At 44.1% G+C, this 19,931-nt stretch overlaps 1 protein-coding gene across 3 annotated transcripts in view; it reads right to left on the bottom strand.

The window, feature by feature from the left end:
• SLC9A3R2 (SLC9A3 regulator 2) overlaps window positions 1-19,931 on the bottom strand; it is a 62,432-nt gene that overhangs the window by 8,004 nt on the left and 34,497 nt on the right. For all 3 annotated transcript variants that reach the window (XM_042437354.1, XM_042437352.1, XM_042437353.1), the window contains 3 exons: window positions 5,676-5,858; window positions 2,805-2,958; window positions 870-913 (listed from right to left, as the gene is read on the bottom strand). In XM_042437354.1, the coding sequence (XP_042293288.1) occupies window positions 870-913; window positions 2,805-2,958; window positions 5,676-5,858 (381 nt within the window). The remainder of the gene's footprint in view (window positions 1-869; window positions 914-2,804; window positions 2,959-5,675; window positions 5,859-19,931) is intronic.

Raw genomic sequence — 19,931 nt, 5'->3', positions numbered from 1 at the left:
AGGATTAATGCGGTCTGACACTGCTTTAATTGCCAGGGTTGCATCCTTTGGGATGCTGGGATTTGTAGTTTTGCCATTTGTCATTTGATGTGAGATATTCAGCCTTCTCTGTCAAAGGGCTCTGGTGCCACCACAAACTACAAATCCCAGGATTGCATAGGATGGAGCCATGGCAGTTAAAAGTAATTAATAATTATAATAATTTGTTTTATTTATATACCGCTATTCCAAAGAGCATAGCGGTGAACAGCAAGTAAGCTAATTAGCAAGTAAGCTAATTTGCCCCCAACAGTCTGGGTACGCATTTTAGCGACCTCGGAAGGATGCAAGCCTGAGTCGAGCTTGGGCCCTTTTGCTGGTCTTGAACTCGCAACCTTGTGGTTTCGAGTGAATGGCTGCAGTACAGGCATTTAACCACTGCGCCACCAGGGCTCCCAAAGTAGTATCAAACTCCATTAATTGTACTGTGTGGCAGCAGCATTAGGTTTAAAGGAGAACCAATTACCTTCCTTCCTTCCTTCCTTCATTCATTCATTCATTCATTCATTCTATCCATGAATTAGGCCTTTAGTCCTTGAACTATAATACTGGTTGGCTTGGGGACCAAAAAAACAGACTCGGGGTCATACTTACCCACCCCTGGTGTTCAGGCAAATGATCTCATTTAAAAGCCCTGAAGCCGATGGAAATACATCCAAAAGTGTCGGGCAAATCCTTGCACTCATACATGCACACAAAAGGGTTGGACGAAGCAGGATTTCTCTTGCTTATTCTGAATGTACACCTTAAAATACATGCCTCTAGGCATCATATTGGTACAAACATCCATGCATCCCAAAGGAGTGACCATGAATGCACTGACCACTTACCTGTGTTTGTGCAGACCCATTGGTCACTGGCTGGGCAACGCCACCTGAAAAACAAAGCAGATGCAACACTTAGGAGAAGACATTGGAAAGGAACCCTGACAATGCAAAATCAAAAGGCTTGCGGGGAAAAGCTTCCGTTTGGTTCTGTGGTTGTAAATGGAGAGGATAGGGTTATTATTGTTATATTTTATTTTCTTATATCCCGCCTTTCTCCCAATCTAGAGTTGCCAAGTGAAATCAGGAATTGTGCTCTTTATGCTAGTCACCATGCTGTCCTCTCCCAACTTGACTGAGAACATGTTGACCTGAAAGCCAAGACTTTTCAGCAATGTTGTTAAGACTGTGTGTTGTGTATTGTGTGTGTTGCGTTCCTCTTTAACTCAGCAGACAACTTGTCTTCCTCTGAAATGAACAAAAAGAAGCAGCCAGAGAGCATCTTCTAAGGCTGCCAACTGTATTTGGAAAGCCATTCCCAAGGATGACATTTAACGCTCACATTTGTCACGCCAGCTACTCCTCGAGAGGAGGAGAACAGGGCACCCATTCTCTGCAATGCCAGGAAGGAAATATCTCAGGCCCCGATCTCATATTTGCGCCTGTCCTCAACATCAGACAGTTTCCCACTGACTTTTTCATGCCACGGATCCCTGAATTGTTCCCAGCCATTCTTCCGCTGTTCCTTGCAAGTCCAAGAAGAGACAACCAAGGGCTGGAAGCAAGACACAAATTCAGATAAGAAACAGCTGGGTTGAAAACACAGAGCTCTCCATTCAAGCCAGCCAGGAAGAAGGAGTTGCAAGGAGGAAGAATCAATAAATGCCTGGTGGAACGCCGTGATCCCTCCACAGAGGAGCAGCAGCCTGTAGTAGTAGTAATGCTTGGGACTTAGTTGGGTTGTTGTTGTGTGCCTTCAAGTCGTTTATGGTTTATGGTGACCCCCAAGGCAACCCTGTCAAGGGGTTTTCTTGGCAAGATTTGTCCAGAAGGGGTTTGCCTTTGCCTTCCTTTGAGGATGAGAGGATGTGACTTGTCCAAAGTCACCCAGTGGGTTTCCATAGTCAGGCAGGAATTCGAACCCTGGTCTCCAGACCTCAAACCGCTACATCATGCTGGCTCTCTTGGGACTTATTGTAGATACTCATGTATAAGTAAGAAATTTTAGTCAAAAAAATCAACCCAAAAAACCTGGGCCAACTTATCCACCGGTCAGTGTAAGTACTGGATCCCACCTTTTATCAAACTCTCTTTTATTTTGTTTATAAACTTTTATCAAAAACTTTTAATGTCCAGGTGGGAAAATAGCAGCCTTTGCTTTCCTTTGCTCTGGCATCGTTTTCCTTTCCTTCATTCTTTACATCCTTTCATACATGTCCCTAATTTTTGCCCTCGACTTATATCAACATCCATAATTTTGGCCCCAATATCTAACCTCCCTTTACACATGAAGTCGACTTAGAGGCAAATGTATAGGGTACATCTTCATAAATGGCTTTATGTGTGCATAAAAATGAACTGAGTAATTTTGCAATATCTGTCCTTGTTATCTATATCTGCAGTGTCGTAACATTGCAACTCACAGGTGTCCGTTACGCAATGGCAGGCAGCAGAGACTGGTGCATCAGGGCTGGGATTTGTAGTTTGTGTGATATTTAGCTTGCTCTGCCTGAGAGCTCTGGTGCCACAACAAACTACAAATCCCAGGATTCCACAGCAATGAGCCATGGCAGTTAAAGCAATGTCAAGCTGCATTAATTTTGCAGTGCAGATGGAGCCATATGTACCCCATTTCATATTCTTTATGTTTAGGGATGATGGGAGTTACAGCCCAGCCTATCTGGGGGGTCGTGAGGGAAGCCACTGCGCATCTTCCAAGGAAAATCCACACAATCCCTTTCCTGCAAATGAGGTGAATTTGTCAGAGGAATGCCTCCTCACCCTTGGTGTGCTCCTCCGTCGGGATGATGCCCAGTTTCTTGAAGTGTTCGTCCGTTTCGGGGTCCACTACTAAGAGCCGGGCTTCATTTTCCTTGGACTTGATGTGCGACACAACCTCGGAGTGCTTCATGCCTTCTACATTGATCCCATTGACCTGCAGAAGGGAACAAACAGAAAAGGACACAAGGATGGTGAACACAAGTGGAAGAGCATACGAAGTCCTGGGATGGGTCAACATTGCACCGTTATAACTGCACCCTCCAAAAAATAATAATAGCAGCAAAAAGCAATCTCTATCTCTCAGTCCATATCTCTGGCTCTGTGTGTGTGTGTGTTTGTGGGTGTGTAGATATATATAGAGAGATATATACTGTAAATGTATAAGTCTACAAATTTAGGTAAAAAAATTGACCCCAAAAACCTTTGTCGACTTTTCCATGGGTCAATGCAGATACTATACTTTTACTCTCATTTTTTAAAAGGGGAACCATCCCCTGGTGAAAGGCAAGACTGCAATTTGTCCTGGAAGCACTGACCTCCCTCTATTCTCTCATCCATGCAGCCTTTAAAATGAGCACAAAGTCATGCCTGCTGGAATTTGGTAAGCTCTTTGGCATTGTTTTCCTTTGCTTCATCGTTTAGATCCTTTGTTACATGTCCCTGAGTTTTACCCTCGACTTATCCCCGGGTCGTATCAAAATCCATAATTTTGGACCCCAAACTTGCCCTCGACTTATACATCAGGTTGACTTATAGTCGAGTAGATACGACAGATATTGCTAAAAAACGGTTGGTCCTTCCAAACAAAGGAACCAACAGACGCCAGGGAATGACTCTGCTGTGATCAGGCTATTTTAAAGGAAGACAAAGGGAGAATTCACTCGATGGAGCCAGCTTTGGCAAACCATCCTCCTCCTTTTGTCAGCCAGGATAATGAAGAGAAGAGGTCCGCTTCGTTCCCAGTCCAGGCACCAATTATCACCTGACAATAGGAAGCCATTCATCGGTTCATAATGTCAGGCGGCTGCATTCGGAGCCTTCTCTCTTTCTTTCTTTCCAAAAAAAGAACTGTGGAGACTCTGGAGGAAACTATGAGCCACCGAGGGTCTAAAAAAACCTTCACACTCACATGTGGGCCTAGGCACATTGACTGCAGTTAACTGGCCTGGCGGGAGGAAAAAAAGGAGCCCTGCTCCAGGAAGTTTCCATGGAGAATGTTTGGGCAGATGTTGGGGAGCCATCATGGCGCAGTGGTTTGAGTGCTGGTCTAGGATTGCTGGGAGAACTAGGTTCAAATCCCCTCTCAGCCACGGCAAACAATGATGGCAAGCTTGGTCTGAATAAAGCTTGCCAAAAGAACCAGAAAAGAGGGTCCCCATAAGGCCTTGTCAACTTGCAGGCAAATAAGAATTGAAAGCCAGGCGGGTGGAGCGGATTGAGTGTTGGAACAATGACTCTGGGAGACCAAAAGACCCGTCTTGTCCCATCTTCTGGTTCTGGCATCCTCCTGTTCAGACAATGCAAGGTCCAAACCCTGGTTCTGGTGTGAGCAGTCTGGATGGCAGGCAGGAGATAGATGCATGGACAGAGGGGCAGGCGGGCGGGCGGGCAGGCAATAAATAGCTAGATACGCAATAGATAGATAGGCAGGCAAGCAAGCAAGAGAGAGAGAGAGAGAGAAGCAAAGAGGGAGAGAGAGCAGGCAGACTATAGATAGATAGATGGATGGATAAGCAGGCAATAGATAGATAGGCAGACAGGCAGGAGATGGATGGATGGATGGATGGATGGCTAATCAGGCAGTCAGGCAGAATCCTTAGATAGCTAGCTAAACAGATAAAGAGACAGCTAGATAAGAAGGACTGGAGGTCCTCAAAGCAAAAGCGGAGGTCAGGGGTTCAGAAACATGAACGCTTGCGCTCTTTGGATGGCTTCCATTTCCTAGCAACAGACAGAGAGGCCAGAGACTGGCTCCTAATGGCTTCAAGAGGAAAGCCAGGCAGGAGCCAAGGCACCAGAGGCCCAGAGGAGAGCTCTTCAAAGCCTGGCGCAATATGTCCTGCACACCTCTTTGCACAGGTTCCTCTCGCCACACACCTCCAGAGGGAAAGCCAAAGCCAGAGGGGTCAGCCTGTGGAGAGAGGGACGAAAAGGGTGAAAAAAGCCAACCAGGCAGATTGGGTTGTGGAAGCCTTCCTCCCCAAATGGACTCAAACAACAACAGCCCCCTTTTCCGCCATAATGGGGAAGAGCTGTTGCGCATCAAACATTTATGCAAGGCTGCGGAGTCGGGTTTCTGATTTCCACCAACCAAGCCGCCTTTCCCTTTCTTTGCGATGTGCTCCAGGAAAGGTGCCAAGGCTTGCTAAATTAATAATAAAAAGGCCTATCGGTGACATATTAAGAGGCGAGAGAGAAATCTGTCTTGGGTCCTTGCCGCCTGGCCATCCCCAACGCCTGCATCCCATCTCAGCATTTCTGTCTGTCTCTCAGATCCACAGGCCTCTTGCATGGCCAGCATTAAAGATTCAGCTGCCAGGAGAAAGCAAATCCCAGGATGGCATCACTGCCCAAAAGGCATTTGTCCCAGGAAGGGCAGCAAAAGGTAACAGCTGCCACCTCTTTTGTTTGGCCATTGTTTGGCTGACAGGAATTTCCCATTACTTATTCTCTTGACTTGTTATCAGCTGGTGGTAACAAGTCTCTTTTAAGAAATGCAGCTTTCATGAACTTTATCTCAGCTTCTTTCCAACACCAATTTGCATCTTCCGTGGCTGCAGAGACCTTGCATTTGCTCCAGGTTTTTCATCCACACTTTAAAGGACTTGTCCAAGGTTCTTGTTGCGTGCCATCGAGTCATTCCCAACTTACCTCCACCAGTTTGTCCTGCGGCCGGAGTCCTGCTTTGGACGCCGGTGAATCTGGATCCACCGACCGGATGAACTGCCCAGGCCTGGACTTCTCGCTGTGGAGGTTGAACCCGTAGCCATTGGGACCCTTTTTCAGGTGGCAGAGCCGTGGGCACAGGAGCTCCTTGGCTTGTCCATTCAAGTCCTGGATTTTAAAAAATAAAATGAATACATGAAGAAGAGGTATTGATATTGTGGAAAGGCCTAAATATGCTAAAGGCACCAAATCTCGTCTGATTGTGGAATCTAAGCAGGTTCAGGCCTGGTTAGGACTTGGATGGGGGACCATTAGGAAGGACCAAGCTCTTTTTCAGAGGAAGGAACTAGCAAAACAAGCCTTGAGGATTCCTTGCCTATGAAAATCCTAGGAAATTCGGGGTCACTGTAAGTCAATGGGGGGCTTGAAGGCACATATGCACACATTGATCTTGGGAGCTAAGCAGGATCAGGCCTGGTTAGTACTTGGATGAGAGATCGCCAATGAATACCAGGTGCTATGTGCTCTATTTCAGAGGAAGGACTTGGCAAAACCACTGAGTCTTCTCTATGAAACCCTATGAAAGTTAGGCAACAGGGGACTTGTAGGCACATACATACACTGATATGCGTATTGTGTTTCAGCCTTTCTCTCCCCTGCTTTTAAATAAAAGGTAGGTGTAACAATAAGGAGAAACGCAACCGGGAAACAGCCCTGAACAGAGGACAACCATTTCCAAGGCCAAGTGGGGGCTAAGGTATAAATAGCCTCAATTAGAGGAAATGCATCCCTTAAAAACCAATTGTCCAATCTCATTCCAAGAGAATAAATATAATACTCTTGCAAAACGACAAAATGCTAAAATTAGCTGTGTGCATTTAGCCGATTTAGAACAAGCAACACTTGAGTCAAATACTCCACATAAAACAACCTCACAGTAACCTAAAAACATGGGACACTATCTATCCCAAGCAAATGACTGTTAATCCCATTTAAAATAGACACACGGAATCAATGGAACTTGCATATATGTTGACTCGCCCAAGTTCTCGTCGACTTGGGTGTGTTTAAACTCATTGGGATGAATAGATTTAAACCTATAGTATTTTCTAGTATTCTGTTAAATGACACAGGCAGGTGGGGTGCATTTGGAGGGCAATGAGCAATGGTTGCACCCAGCTGAAGGTAGCAGGAGCAAAGTCCCACATGTGGGACCATTGCGTATAACAGTGAAAACTAATATCCACAAAGATATATGTGTGATGCAGCAGCTAAAATAGCCAACATGATCCTAGGCAAGCCGCACTGTGCCCTGCTGTTGCCCTACACAATGACAGCCAAGTGTGTTGGCTACCAATATGCCTTTTGTTGTGTTACATTGCTATCCAGTAAAGGTGTACGGAAGCGTAACATAACCCTCCGGTGTGCATTTATGCAACAGCGAAGCTACAAGAAAATGACTCCATGACCTTTGGCTTCCCTCCCAAGCCTAGCATCATCTCCTCTTCCCAGATGAAAAATCCCAAATGTTTTCAACCTGAAAGCGGGAGGCAGAATAAATGATGCAAAGCTACGCTACTGTTGGATAAACACAACACATTTGTTTATGGTGCAATAAACACATGTCCACTCCAGGAAGCTAGTCTGCCCTCCAGTTTGCAAATACAAATATTTGAAGAAGCTAGTCCTTGTTGTTGTCATTGGCTGTCAAGTTGGTTTCGACTTATGGCAACCCTACAAAGGAGACCTCCAGGGAAACCCCTGGTCATCAACAGCTCTGCTCAGGTCTTGCAAACTCATATTTCAATTGCAAAGAAAAGAAAACAGAAAGAAGGCCAAACTGTGATTGGACAAAACGCAAGAAGAGAGGCGGGCAATTTGTAAGAGTTACTCAGCATCCCTAGAAGTTTTCTGATATTCACTCTTTTCCGGTGTCAAAAGGTTGTGGTATTCTTATGCCATAACCACAGCTACCACCAAAATATAGCTAATATCTGTGAGGGAGAGTTGGCTTGAGCTTTGAGGTGGGAAAGGGGGGTTTCCCAGTCTTTCTATTTATTTACTTACTTATCCATGTAATATTTTGTCTTTTTCCCAGGGCAAAATCCAGGGTATCTTACAATGTTAATTAAAAACAATCACAGCCAAGCATTTCAAATGTGCCACTGCAGGGATTAAAATCATGTCTCTGGAAAGATGGCAGGGTAGCAAAGTCCACTATCCCTGATAAGAGAAGGTGGCCAACTCTAGGAGCTTCGTGGCCCATTTTTCCATCACCGTTCCTGGACCCCCTTCAAGATGTACCAGCCTTTCCTGGCAAAAACAGAACTACATAATCTTCACTTCCAGTATTTGGACTCTCCACTGTATTCTGCTTTGGTCAGGCCCCACCTGGAACATTGTGTCCAGTTCTGGGCACCACAATTTAAAAAGGATGTTGAGAAACTGGAATTATGTCCAAAGGAGGGTGACTAAAATGGTGAAGGGTCTGGAAATCATGTCCTATGAGGAAAGACTTAGGGAGCTGGGGATGTTTAGCCTGGAGAAGAGAAGGTTAAGGGGGGATATGATAGCCCTGTTTATATATCTGAAGGGATGTCATATTGAGGAGGGAGCAAGCTTGTTTTCTGCTGCTCCAGAGACTAGAATCCGGAGCAATGGATGCAAGCTCTAGGAAAAGAGATTCCAGCTCAACATTAGGAGGAACTTCCTGAGAGTAAGGGCTGTTTGACAGTGGAACACACTCCTTCTTCGGAGATTGTAGTGGAGTCTCCCTCCTTGGAGGTCTTTAAACAGAGGCTGGATGGCCATCTGTCAGTGGGGAGGCTTTGATTTAGATTTCCTGCATGGCAGAATGGGGTTGGCCTGGATGGCCCTTGGGGTCTCTTCCAACTCTATGATTTTATGATTCTCCACTTCCAGTTTCCTCAACCCTATATTCTGTGCAGAGTGCTTGCCCAAACAATTTGCAACGAAGGGTCACTCTTTGTTTTGGTGGAAGAATCGCATCCCCTTGGAGATTCTCCCCAGATATTTTGCATTGGAGGATGGCCGTTTTGCCAGGGACAATCCTCATTAATCCTCTGTCTTCCCATTTTTCCAGCTGATATTAAAATGTCCTGGTTTCTTTCTCTCCTCCAACCTTCCCCCTTTATCATCAGCTTGCTTAAATTGCTGCAAACTGAGTTCAGAGTAGAAAAGCAGTTTGCATGCAATGAAGTCAGCAAGGAAAAGAAGAGCGGAAAGGAAGGAACAAAACCTTGCTCTTTCCAGTCAGTTCAGGCAAAGGCAAATTGCTGCAGCCTCTCTGGGTTTGTCTGTTCTTCCTTTTGACCAGACTGATGTTGCTAAGCCACAGATATGTTGGTTTTACATGTGAGATGTTGGAAGGTATGAAACTGCTTTGCATCCAAACTCAGAAACCTGCTCCTTCCTCTTTGTGTGAACGGACTGAAGAGTTTTGGCTCCACGGGTTTCCTTTTTTAATTTTAATTTTTAAGCTGAATTTTCCAAAGCAGCCGGGTTCGATCTGGCACATGAACAGCTCTGGCCATCTGAAAAGCTGAGAACACTTCTTGGCGTCGGAGTTAAAAAAAATTTCAGGATCACGTGAACTCGGTCCCGCTTTGCCAAAATGCGGAGGGAGAGGAAAGGCTTTAATTGCAAGGCCTGGTTTTTGCACTGTTGGTCTTGGGCTTAATTCAAAACAGCCAGAAGTGAAGGTTTAAAGAGGCGAAAAGCAGGAGGGGGGGGAGAGAGAGAAAGGCTTGCAGTATCTGGAAAAAGTGAGTCAAATCCCTTCCTTTGTAACAGATACCTATGTCTCCATGCATTGGAGCAAGAAAAGTTAATTGTTTTTATAAAGGCATTTGATAGGGAACTCCTTACCAAGTGGACTTCTGAAAGGAATTCATTACTGGCAACGTTGGAAAACATTCGAAAACAAACCTTGTTTTGCTTTGGTTTAGGCTTTTGCTGACTCATTTTTTGAGTCACTGCGTGGCCTTTTAACATAACTTCTTACTTTGTCATCACCTTAAAACACACAACAATTTTGAGATTGATGAGAATGATGGCATAATATTGAAAAGCTCTGCTCAAAAAGGCCTCTGAAAAGGCCTTAGCACGTCCTTTAAAAATACTGTAAATAGAAGAAACCACTACTGGACATTCATCACAAAATGCACTTTTGTACTTCATGTTTCTCTTTCCATAGGAAAGTGAGAAACGGTGGATGCAGGACAGGTGGAAACCAGTTACATGGTTGTAGAAACCTGTATGGGAAATGGGAGCCTAGGATCCTAGTGGTTCCTAAAATGTCTCCTCACTTTTAAGTGGGTGAAGCTCTGGCCCTTGGGATACAAAGACTGTCATCAGGGTAGAATAATAGAAAGAGCAAAAGAGAGAGCAAGTGTAACCAATGAATCAACCAACTAGCAAACAAACTAACTAACAGGTTAACCAACCAACTAGTTTGTTAGCCACCCAACTTTTTATCAACCTGCCAACTAATTGACCAGGCACAACTTAACCAACCACACAGCCAACCCACTGACTACCCAGATAAGCAACCAACTAACCAACCAATCAGTTAATAGAGCAAGCAACTAACCAACCAACCAGTTAATAAAGCAAGCAACTAACCAACCAATCAGTTAAATAAGCAGGCAGACAGCCAACCGACCAACCAACCAACCTGTCAACTGATTGGCCAATTAACCTATTAATCAAACAACAATTTAACCCAACACACAAGTAGCAAAAACAGTTCACTGATCAAGCAACCAACAAACCAAAGAGCCAACAAGCCAACTAACTAACCAAACAGTTAACCAACCACACAACCACCTAACCAACTATGCAACACATCTACCCAAGGAAGCAGCCATCTAACTGACCAACAAACTAAGCTGTTCAGCCAACTACCCATGTAAGGAAATAGTCAACCAACCACCTCAGCAGCTAACCAATAAGCCAACCCATTAACCAAATGAGCAGCCAAGTAACTAAACAAGGAACCACTTAAACAATCAACCAACTAGTGAGCCAACCGATCAACCAGTCATAGAATCATAGAATCCTAGAGTTGGAAGAGACCACATGGGCCCTGATCCAGTCCAACCCCATTCTGCCATGCAGGAAATCCAATCAAAGCATCCCCAATAGATGGCCATCTAGCCTCTGCTTAAAGACCTCCAAAGAAGGAGACTCCACCAAAATCTCCGAGGAAGGAGTGTGTTCCACTGTTGAACAGCCCTTACTGTCAGGAAGTTCTTCCTAATGTTGAGCTGGAATCTCTTTTCCTGGAACTTGCATCCATTATTCCGGGTCCTGTTCTCTGGAGCAGCAGAAAACAAGCTTGCTCCCTCCTCAATATGACAGCCTTTCAAATATTTAAACAAATATTTAAACAGTCAAGCGGCTTAGTAAAAAGATGGCAGGAGTTCAGTTTCCATTGAAGGGGTTTCCTCCCACCAGTACTAACAATCCCCAGAGTATGCAAAATTACTATAGTTACAAACTGAGGGCAGTTCAGAAAACCTATTCACAATTGGGATGGAAAAGACAGGCAGAAGATGGCTGTGTGAAGCCACCCCCAGGAAAAGCACGGCTCAGTTACCAGGATGCCTTTGCCTGCCGTTGCCCTGCCAAGTTTCCCCGGCCAAAAGAACAGCCCAGTGAACATTTGCAAATGGCTTCTCTCCCCGTCCCCTGGCCCTGATGTCTCTTAATCGCATTTGGGAAGCCTTTCCAGACTGACACAGGCAAAAGAAAAAATATGTCTGGATGTGCAACGCTGCCAAGGATTTCTTGGCAGGTAAGAGCAGCCGCAGCCATCCTTCCCTGAACTGGGAGCTGAGTGATGATGTCCAGGCGATAATTTCATTTGGGAGAGATGTGCCAGATGCATCCCCACCGCCTTCGTTCGCTGTTTGCGCTGGATGCAAGCATGGGGAAAGAACAAGCGTGATGCGAGAGATGTCACTTTTGGACCCAGATTGGACAAAGCAAGGACCCCCCCCCCAGGTTACTTATATAAAATGACAAAAGGAAATTATATTATTATATTATATTATATTATATTTTCAAGCAGTGGATGCTTGAATCCATGGATAACGAATCCATAGATAGGGAGGGCCAACTGTTCTCCCATGCTGGTTTGTTCCAGAATTGTTTCTTGTATGCATCTGCAGTTACACTGCTTTAACTGCCATGGCTGAATGCTATGGAACCGTGGGATTTGTAGGTTTTCATTGCACCTGAGCTCTCTGACACAGAAAGCCAACTCTCTCACCAAAGTACAAATCCCAGAATTGCACAGCATGGAGTATGTCAATTAAAGTGGTGACAAACTGCATTAAATCTGCAGTGCAGATGCAACCTGTGAGTTTTTATTTTCCTGAGTAGAAGGAAAAGGGGCTTCTGATGATAAAAATGAAGAGGTTGACCTGAAGCACAGCTGCCTGCAGTTGCTTTGGACCCAGACAGCTGCTGGAAGCCTTTCTGTATTGTGTGATGGCCGGTCTAGAGGAAAACCGGGGCTTTACGATGTAGATATTACGAATAAATATTTGTGAGTCTTTTCTTACCAGCTGTAAGCTGCATTCAACATTATTTTTCAGGGCAGGCAAAAAGGGCAAAGGGGGAAAAGAAATCTAACTTCTTGCTAACATAATCTAATCTACAGTGGATTCTGTGTACTGTTTGTTTTGCAGAGTGAGGCAGGATATCATGCTGTTATTCTTTTAAATAAAATCTGGACTAAGTTCAAATTTCACTCCCCTCTTCCAGCATGTGGCTTTTCTTGCGTAAATGCTCGCCATGAATGAAAAATATGCAAGGCATGAAGTCAGATGAGTCCTATTCAAGAGCGAAGGGCAGAGGGTTTTCCAAGATGAAAGCAAAGGCCAAAAAAATGTCCTTTTTTGCAAGTGGTCCAACAAGGTGGCAAGATCCAGCAGTTCACAAGCAATGCATATAAAAGGTCTCTCTTTTCAGGCCAAGGGTCTGTCGAAACCCAACTGCCTCTTTTCCTCTCCCTTGTACATCTGGAATATGTAACTGGAGTATTATTGCATTACTACAGTAATAATAATGATAATGATAATAATAACCCATTGTACAGTATTTAATAGGACATGAGCATCCATGGATTTTGGTATCTATTGGGAGGGGGGGTTCTGGGTACCAAATCTCAGCAGATACCAAGGCCCACTGTAATTATTATTGTTGTTGTTGTTGTTGTGATAATTGTGATAATAATAATAACAACAACAACAACAACATCCCATTGCATTTAATGGGACTTGAGCATCCACATACAGTATTTTGGTATCCATGAGGGGTCCTGGTACCAAACCCCAGCAGATACCAATGTACTTTGTTTTCAATTTGGTGTGAGCCTCCTTGGGTCTTGTGAAAGGAGAAAGGCAGGATATAAATAAAATAAAATAAAATAATGCATGCACTGCAGGAATGTCAACTGAATGACACCCAGCTTCTTTGCAGCTTTCCTTTGATGCACCGGTCCATCCACCTGCCTCTTTTTGATGTATTTTTCCATGATGCCACCACCTAAAAAGCCAGAAGTCTCAAGGGCTCCCACTCTTTGTCTTAAATCTGGAAGAACCGGTAGTGAAATCCTCCCGCCGAAGCTGGCCATGCCTTCCATGGCCTCCTCATGAAGTCAGAACAGGGGGACCAATGGAGGTTTTACCAGATTCCTGAACAGGGACTTTTTCCATACGGCTGCAGACAGCAGCTGCAAAGCATGAGCTAAATATTTACAGAGATTTACCGGGCAAGAAAAGAGATGCAGCTGCGTAAAAGAAAAATCCAGGAAAAATCCAGCAAGGGCTGCCCTTTTGCAAACAGACGCATCCTCTAAGGCCTTGGATTCAAAGCCCAGCTGGCAGGGTCCAAGTTTTCCCAGAGTTAGGTAGAGCCAGTGATGGTGAATAGGAGGGTGAATGGGTGCCCCATCTACCCCAACCCCTGCCATGCAGGAATCCCCAGATAAAGCACACTCAAGAGATGGTCATGATCCAACCTCTGTTTAAAGACCTCCAACGAAGGAGACTCCATCATACTCCAAGGCAGTCTCCTCCATGGTGAAACAGTGGAGAAGTTCTTCCTAATGTTTAGCTGGAATCTCTCTTTTCTTGCAGTTGGAATCCTCTACACAACATCTCTTCACCTGTTTTAAGATGACTCTGTCATATCATCTCCCAATCGTCTCTTCTGCAAGCTCCTTAAGCTAGTCCTCATAAGGCTTGGTGGCTTCCAGACCATTGACCGTTTGTGTTGCCCTTCTCTAGACATAGAATCGAAGAGCCGGAAGTGACCCCAAGGGCCTCCCAATCCAACCCTCTTCTTCCATACACTCCTGACAGATAGCCATCCAGCCTCTGCTTAAAAAACACCCAAAGAAGTAGACTCCGCAATCCTCCAAAAAGAGCATCTTCCACTGTTGAACAGTCCTTGCCATCTGGAAGTTCTTCCTAATGTTTAGGTGGAATCTCTTTTCCTGGAGCTTGCATCCATCACTCCGTGTCCTAATCCCTGGAGCAGCAGAAAACAAGCTTCTTCCATCCTCAATATGATACCACTTCAAATACTTTAAAAAAGCTATCATATAACTTCTAAACCATCTCTTCTCAAATCTAAACCTACCCAGTTCCCTAAGTCTCTCCTCAGACCTTCCACCATTTTGGTGGTTCTCTTCTGGACATGGCCCAGCTTGTCAATATTTCTCTCGAAGTATGGTGTCCAAAGCTGGACACAGTGTTCCAGGTGAAGACTGACCAAAATAGAATAAAGTGGTGCTATTACTGTACTTTCCTCGATCATTCTAGACACTGCACTCCTATTGATGCAGCCTAAGGTTGCATTGGCCTGTGCCCACCTGTCAATATCCTTGTGCAGGTTTTAGAAAATACACCTGTTATCGCCATAAATAAACGGCAAAAATAATAACTTTTATAGGAAGTCCATTGAGCGTTTCTGTTCTGTCGGAAGAGTTCTCCATCCCCCACTTTGCTGGTCATTTCCTGACCCCTCTAGATGAGAAAAACATGAACAATGCTATGCAAGTTTGTAGCCCAGAATCTCAACAACTGGAAAAGCACGGACACCTTTGTGGCTCTTCTTTCATGGACTGTGTTGTCTTTAGCAACTCATATCAGTGCACAACACACAGACGCACAGCTGCCTCCTCTTTACAAACCCAGGCTATTTCCCAGGGCCTCTGAGCCCTGTAAGTTCAGGAGTATCTGCAAACATTTCCAGGCTCGGCCTTAGAGAATTCTTCAAAAAAAGACAGAAAACAGGAAATGATTCAACGGGTTGAATAATAATTGGAGTTTTCTGGGCCCCAAAGGACTCTGTTCTTTTGCAAAGCAGAGGCTTCGAACCTGTTTGAGAGGGAAGCCCTCCGCAAACCCAATGCTTTTGGCCTCTCTTTCTCTTGTTCAAGATGAAAATGGTATGCTTCAAATTGCCATTATATTACAACTCCTTTTTCAGGCTGGATTACAGATTCAGTCACAGCAGAACAGAGATGAAAATCCATTTGGTTTGTGTTTCAAAACACAGGCATCCACGCCTGTGTCCTTATTTCTCCAAACACGATTTGCATTCTGGTTTATTTCTTTAAAGGCTTCTGCTGCCAGCTAAACATTCCTGAGATTTTTTATATATCACAGATGGTTAGGATTTTTGACTTTATCTGTTTTGGATAACACTCTGTATTTGGCCTTTGGGGAAGATTGTGATGCCGCTTCTTAAAATGATGTGTTACTGTTCACACAGCTCCTATCTTCCAGGTTTCATCACCTTTGTCTGACTCTCTTTTTACAGCTAACAATTTCCCAAAACCCATTCCTACCACCACCACCCTATAAGTCAATATTTGTGTTTATAAGGTATCTATAAAACTGGTTTTACGAGTATCATGCCATTGCCTTTAAGTAAAACAAGTACAGTACATCTCTAAAAACATAATTAATCAGAACCAGAGAGAAAGGGAGAGAGCGAGAGAATTAATAAATTAATAGAATTTAATCAATGAATCTAATCAATGAATTACAAAAATGTTTCAGCCTCTGTCTCCTTCCTGTTCCTCAAAATAAAAGCTTTATCAGTTTTTAATCTCACCGAAAGAAGAAGGCAGGCATTTCTATTGGTTTTGCCAATTCATTTATTAAGTTCTGTTTGTCAGTCGGTCTAATAAGTATATATATATTTAGGGATTAACTGCCTCTTTCTGGATCCATCACAAACTTGTCAGAAGCCTTTTCTTTTGGTTGGTGAAATGCTTAAGGAAAGGGCTTTACTGGATACAGAAACAAATACTGTCTTGGCGACAATTTCAGCCTCTCCTAACTTTCCTGTTCTTCTGCCATCTTGAAAATACTCTGACATTGCTTAGCCACACTCTCTGAGTCTTTGCCTCTGAAATGTTGGAAGATATGGTAAACTACACCTTCGGATGGCGCCTTTAATGCCAATATTTGTGGGATTTATCACAAAGGCCATTATAGCCATTCAGGCTCTGAGGCTGAATGGTTTTCAGTCTCTTTATGGAATAACACTTTTTGAGGTGGATTTAGCACTATAAACATAGCCCTCCTCTCTTAAAGAAAAGGTGCGCAGACTATTTAATTCGCCAGGTGTTAGCCCTGAGGCAAAGGGAATTCATTCTCAGGGGCAACGGTTTCAATTCCATAGAGATTTTACATCGGATGGCAGGGAAAACTTTGAATATACAGTATATTTATTTTCTAGCCTCCAGGATCGAGAATATGCGCTAAGTAGCAGCCAAGAGGCGCCTGGTTATTCCTAAGAGCACAACTCAGATGTTTCAAACACTGCGGTTTTTATTTTAAAAAGTCAAAATAAAACACTCTAGCAAAGAAAGTCTCCGGTTTGGAACTGACAAAGTATGACTCACAACCAGATTTTTACAAAAGATAATGTTGATTTACTTTCTCAGAAGAAACTCACTTATCTTATCCCAAGCCCCAATCTTATGGTCAAATTTGGGATTTCCCAACAAGGGAAAGTGAGTTTGCAAATAATGTAGTCTGTCTTGGAAGCAATTTGCAGTAGGCACTTGCTGCTTTTCTGGGGTGAACAAAAGTCCGCTTCAGATAACCAAGCATGAAAGTTTTGCAAAAATGGTTCCTTTTGTCCATAAGTAACTTAAACTATGTTGATATGAGCAAGCTGGCTGTTGTGGTTGTTGCTGCTGTGTGTCTTCAAGTTGTTTCTGACTTATGGCAAACCTAAAATGAATCTATCATGGGGTTTCCTTTGCAAGATTTGTTCAGAAGAGCTTGCCTCTGCCTTACTCTGGAGTTTATCAGACAAGGGGAATTGGAAGTATAATCGGATGGCAATCTGAACGCAATCATGGGGTTTTACATTCTGGCGTGATAGACTGCCACACACAAATTTGGGCAATGGCATGCTATTTTCGGGCAATGGGGAGCCAGTTAGAATGCAATGCATATTCACGTAATTGCATGAAACTAGCGACTTTAAGTGAATGCATTCTGGCCCCACTTTCTTTTCATTCGAATTTAAGAGAAATTCCTCCCGTTTGATAAACTCCTCTGAGGCTGAGAGAGTGTAAGTTTCCAAGGCTGAGCAGTTATTCCCAACCCAGCTGTCAAGACAACTAAGAGAACCAGAGATTTAAGAGAACCCATTTGAACCTGGTTTAAGAACCTGGCTTAAGAGGAAACTCCGGAGTAAACCACAGATTCTCTTAAACCAGATTAAGGCAGGATACAGACCGCCCAAAAACAGCGGTCTGCAGGCGCCCAATTTAACTCCGGAGGGGCATCGCAGCCCCCAAATAGTGCAACATCCCTTCAGAGTAAAAAGAACCCGGTTCTTCCAGGTTCTTCCTGCGGCGCCCGGGTTACGTTGTGAGTGCATCAATGGCACACTCGTGACGTAACCAATGCACAGCGACGTGGGGACGCTGTGCGTCCCTTATGTCATGATGGTGTGGACGGGATGCCGCCATCATGCCGCCGCCATTACATACTAGGGTTCTGGACTGTGCAGTTGCTGTGCAGTCTGGAACCCTAGTATCGCCATCGCCATGCCCCTTTCGGCCCATCTGTCTCTAATAGTTTAAATAGTGGTTTTGCTGCAGATGTGGCCCTATGTTGTCTGGTTGGATTGCACCAATACCAGGGGTGGGTCTGGTCTGTATATCCTTAGTATGTAAAGTGACTTACACAAGTAAGCCAAGCCATGTATCAAAGTGGGAGGCATTAAAATACCACTATAGCTGCCATTCTATAACCTGTCTAACCTGCCGAGGAGAAAAGATTCTCTCCTGACCATCAAAACACGGCACTTGCAACCCATCCACCCAACTCTTTCCTAGTGACACTTGGTTATTTGAATAAACATCTGTGCGCTGAATCACATCCTGCTCCTACTTATCGCAGTTTTGATACCCGAGAGAAATGGGAATAAGTAACCATATTATTATATGCACGGCAGCAGAGAGAAAAGAGGGCTTACACAATGAAAACAAAACTGTGTCTGCCGCCAAAGGTCCACAAACAAGGCCGACCGTCGGGAGGATGTGATGTTGGCAAGCATGGGGAATAGGGTTTTCTATTTGACTGGCATATTATTATTATTATTATTATTATTAATAGTAGCACATTATATCCCGCCTTTCACCCAATACAGAGACTCAAGGCGGCGAACAGCAGATTTGAAACAATACAATTTAAAAACAATACAACATCAAAACGTATAAATATAAGAATTAAAAACAATTAAAAGTTTTAAAAGTTAAAACAGCTATGAGTTAAAATAGAACACACTCATCCCTCCATATTTGCGGCTTTGATATTTGCAGGTTTGATTATTCACGGATTCGATTAATATGTTCTCTCCCTCTAGGAATATCTAGGTCCTCCAGTACAACTCTATGGCCAACTTTAACTAAAAGTTGCACTGAAAGACCTAGAGATTCCTAGAGAGTACTTCTGTAGGCCTTTGGACCTCCTCCGGCACAACTCTATGGCCAGTGTCTGTCGGACGTTGACCACAGAGTTGCCCTGGAGGACCTAGAGATTCCTAGAGAGAACACTCTTCTAGGCCTTTGTAGCTCCTCCAGGGCAGTTCTATGGTCAGTGTCTGTCGGACGTTGACCACAGAGTTGCCCTGGAGGACCTAGAGGTTCCTAGAGAGGTGTCCTCTCAGGTAAAAACATGGTGTTTTTGTTATCTGCAGTTTTTCCATATTCACGGGGGTCTTGTGCCCCTAACCCTAGTGAATATGGAGGGTTAAGTATATGTTAAAAATACAAAATACAGTGCATACTCTGTGGCACTGTGGCTGGTGCTCAAGTAGGGTTGCCATAAGTGAGGACCTCCAAACCGGGACAAATGTAGGACAAATGCAGGACAACATTTTCAAATGGAGGACACATTTTATAAAAATGGAGGACACGCAAAAAAATTCAGGCTTTTTTAGAAATGTTAATATAAATGCATCTTTCTTAGGCATGATCAAAATGGAGGACATTTTGACATTATTCCTAGACAGATCACGGAAATGTACTTCCCTTTCTGGCCACCCCCCCTCTCCCCATTCCAAACAGCACATTTGCGAGTATGCATGTGCCAAGTCGCCTGTTGACTTAATGGCGCCCTATGGATTTTGTAGAGTATGTATTGCTTTCAAGTCGCCTGTTGACTTATGGCGGCTCTATGTGATTTTGTAGAGTATGCATGTGCTTTTCAAGTCGCCTGCTGACTTAAGGCGGCCCCTATGGATTTTGTAGGTATGTAAAGCTTTTTCAAGTCGCCTGCTGACTTATGGCGGCCCTATGGATTTTGTGAGTATGCATGTGCTTCCCAGTCGCCTGTTGACTTAAGGCGGCCCTATGGATTTTGTATAAGTATGCATGTGCTTTCAAGTTGGCTGCTGACTTATGGCGGCCCTATGGATTTTGTAGAGTATGCATTGCTTTTCAAGTCTGCCTGCTTGACTTATGGCGGGCTCTATGGATTTGTGCGAGTATGCATGTGCTTCCAAGTCGCCTGCTGACTTAGGCGGCCCTATGGATTTTGTAGAGTATGCATGTGCTTTCAAGTCGCCTGCTGACTTATGGCGGCCCTATTGATTTTGTAGGTATGCTGTGTTTCAAGTCGCCTGCTGACTTATGGGGCCCTATGGATTTTGTAGAGTATGCATGTGCTTTCA

This window comes from Sceloporus undulatus, chromosome 8, assembly GCF_019175285.1.
Source record: "Sceloporus undulatus isolate JIND9_A2432 ecotype Alabama chromosome 8, SceUnd_v1.1, whole genome shotgun sequence".
NCBI lineage: Eukaryota > Metazoa > Chordata > Lepidosauria > Squamata > Phrynosomatidae > Sceloporus > Sceloporus undulatus.
This window is presented reverse-complemented; position numbering and strand designations above follow the sequence as displayed.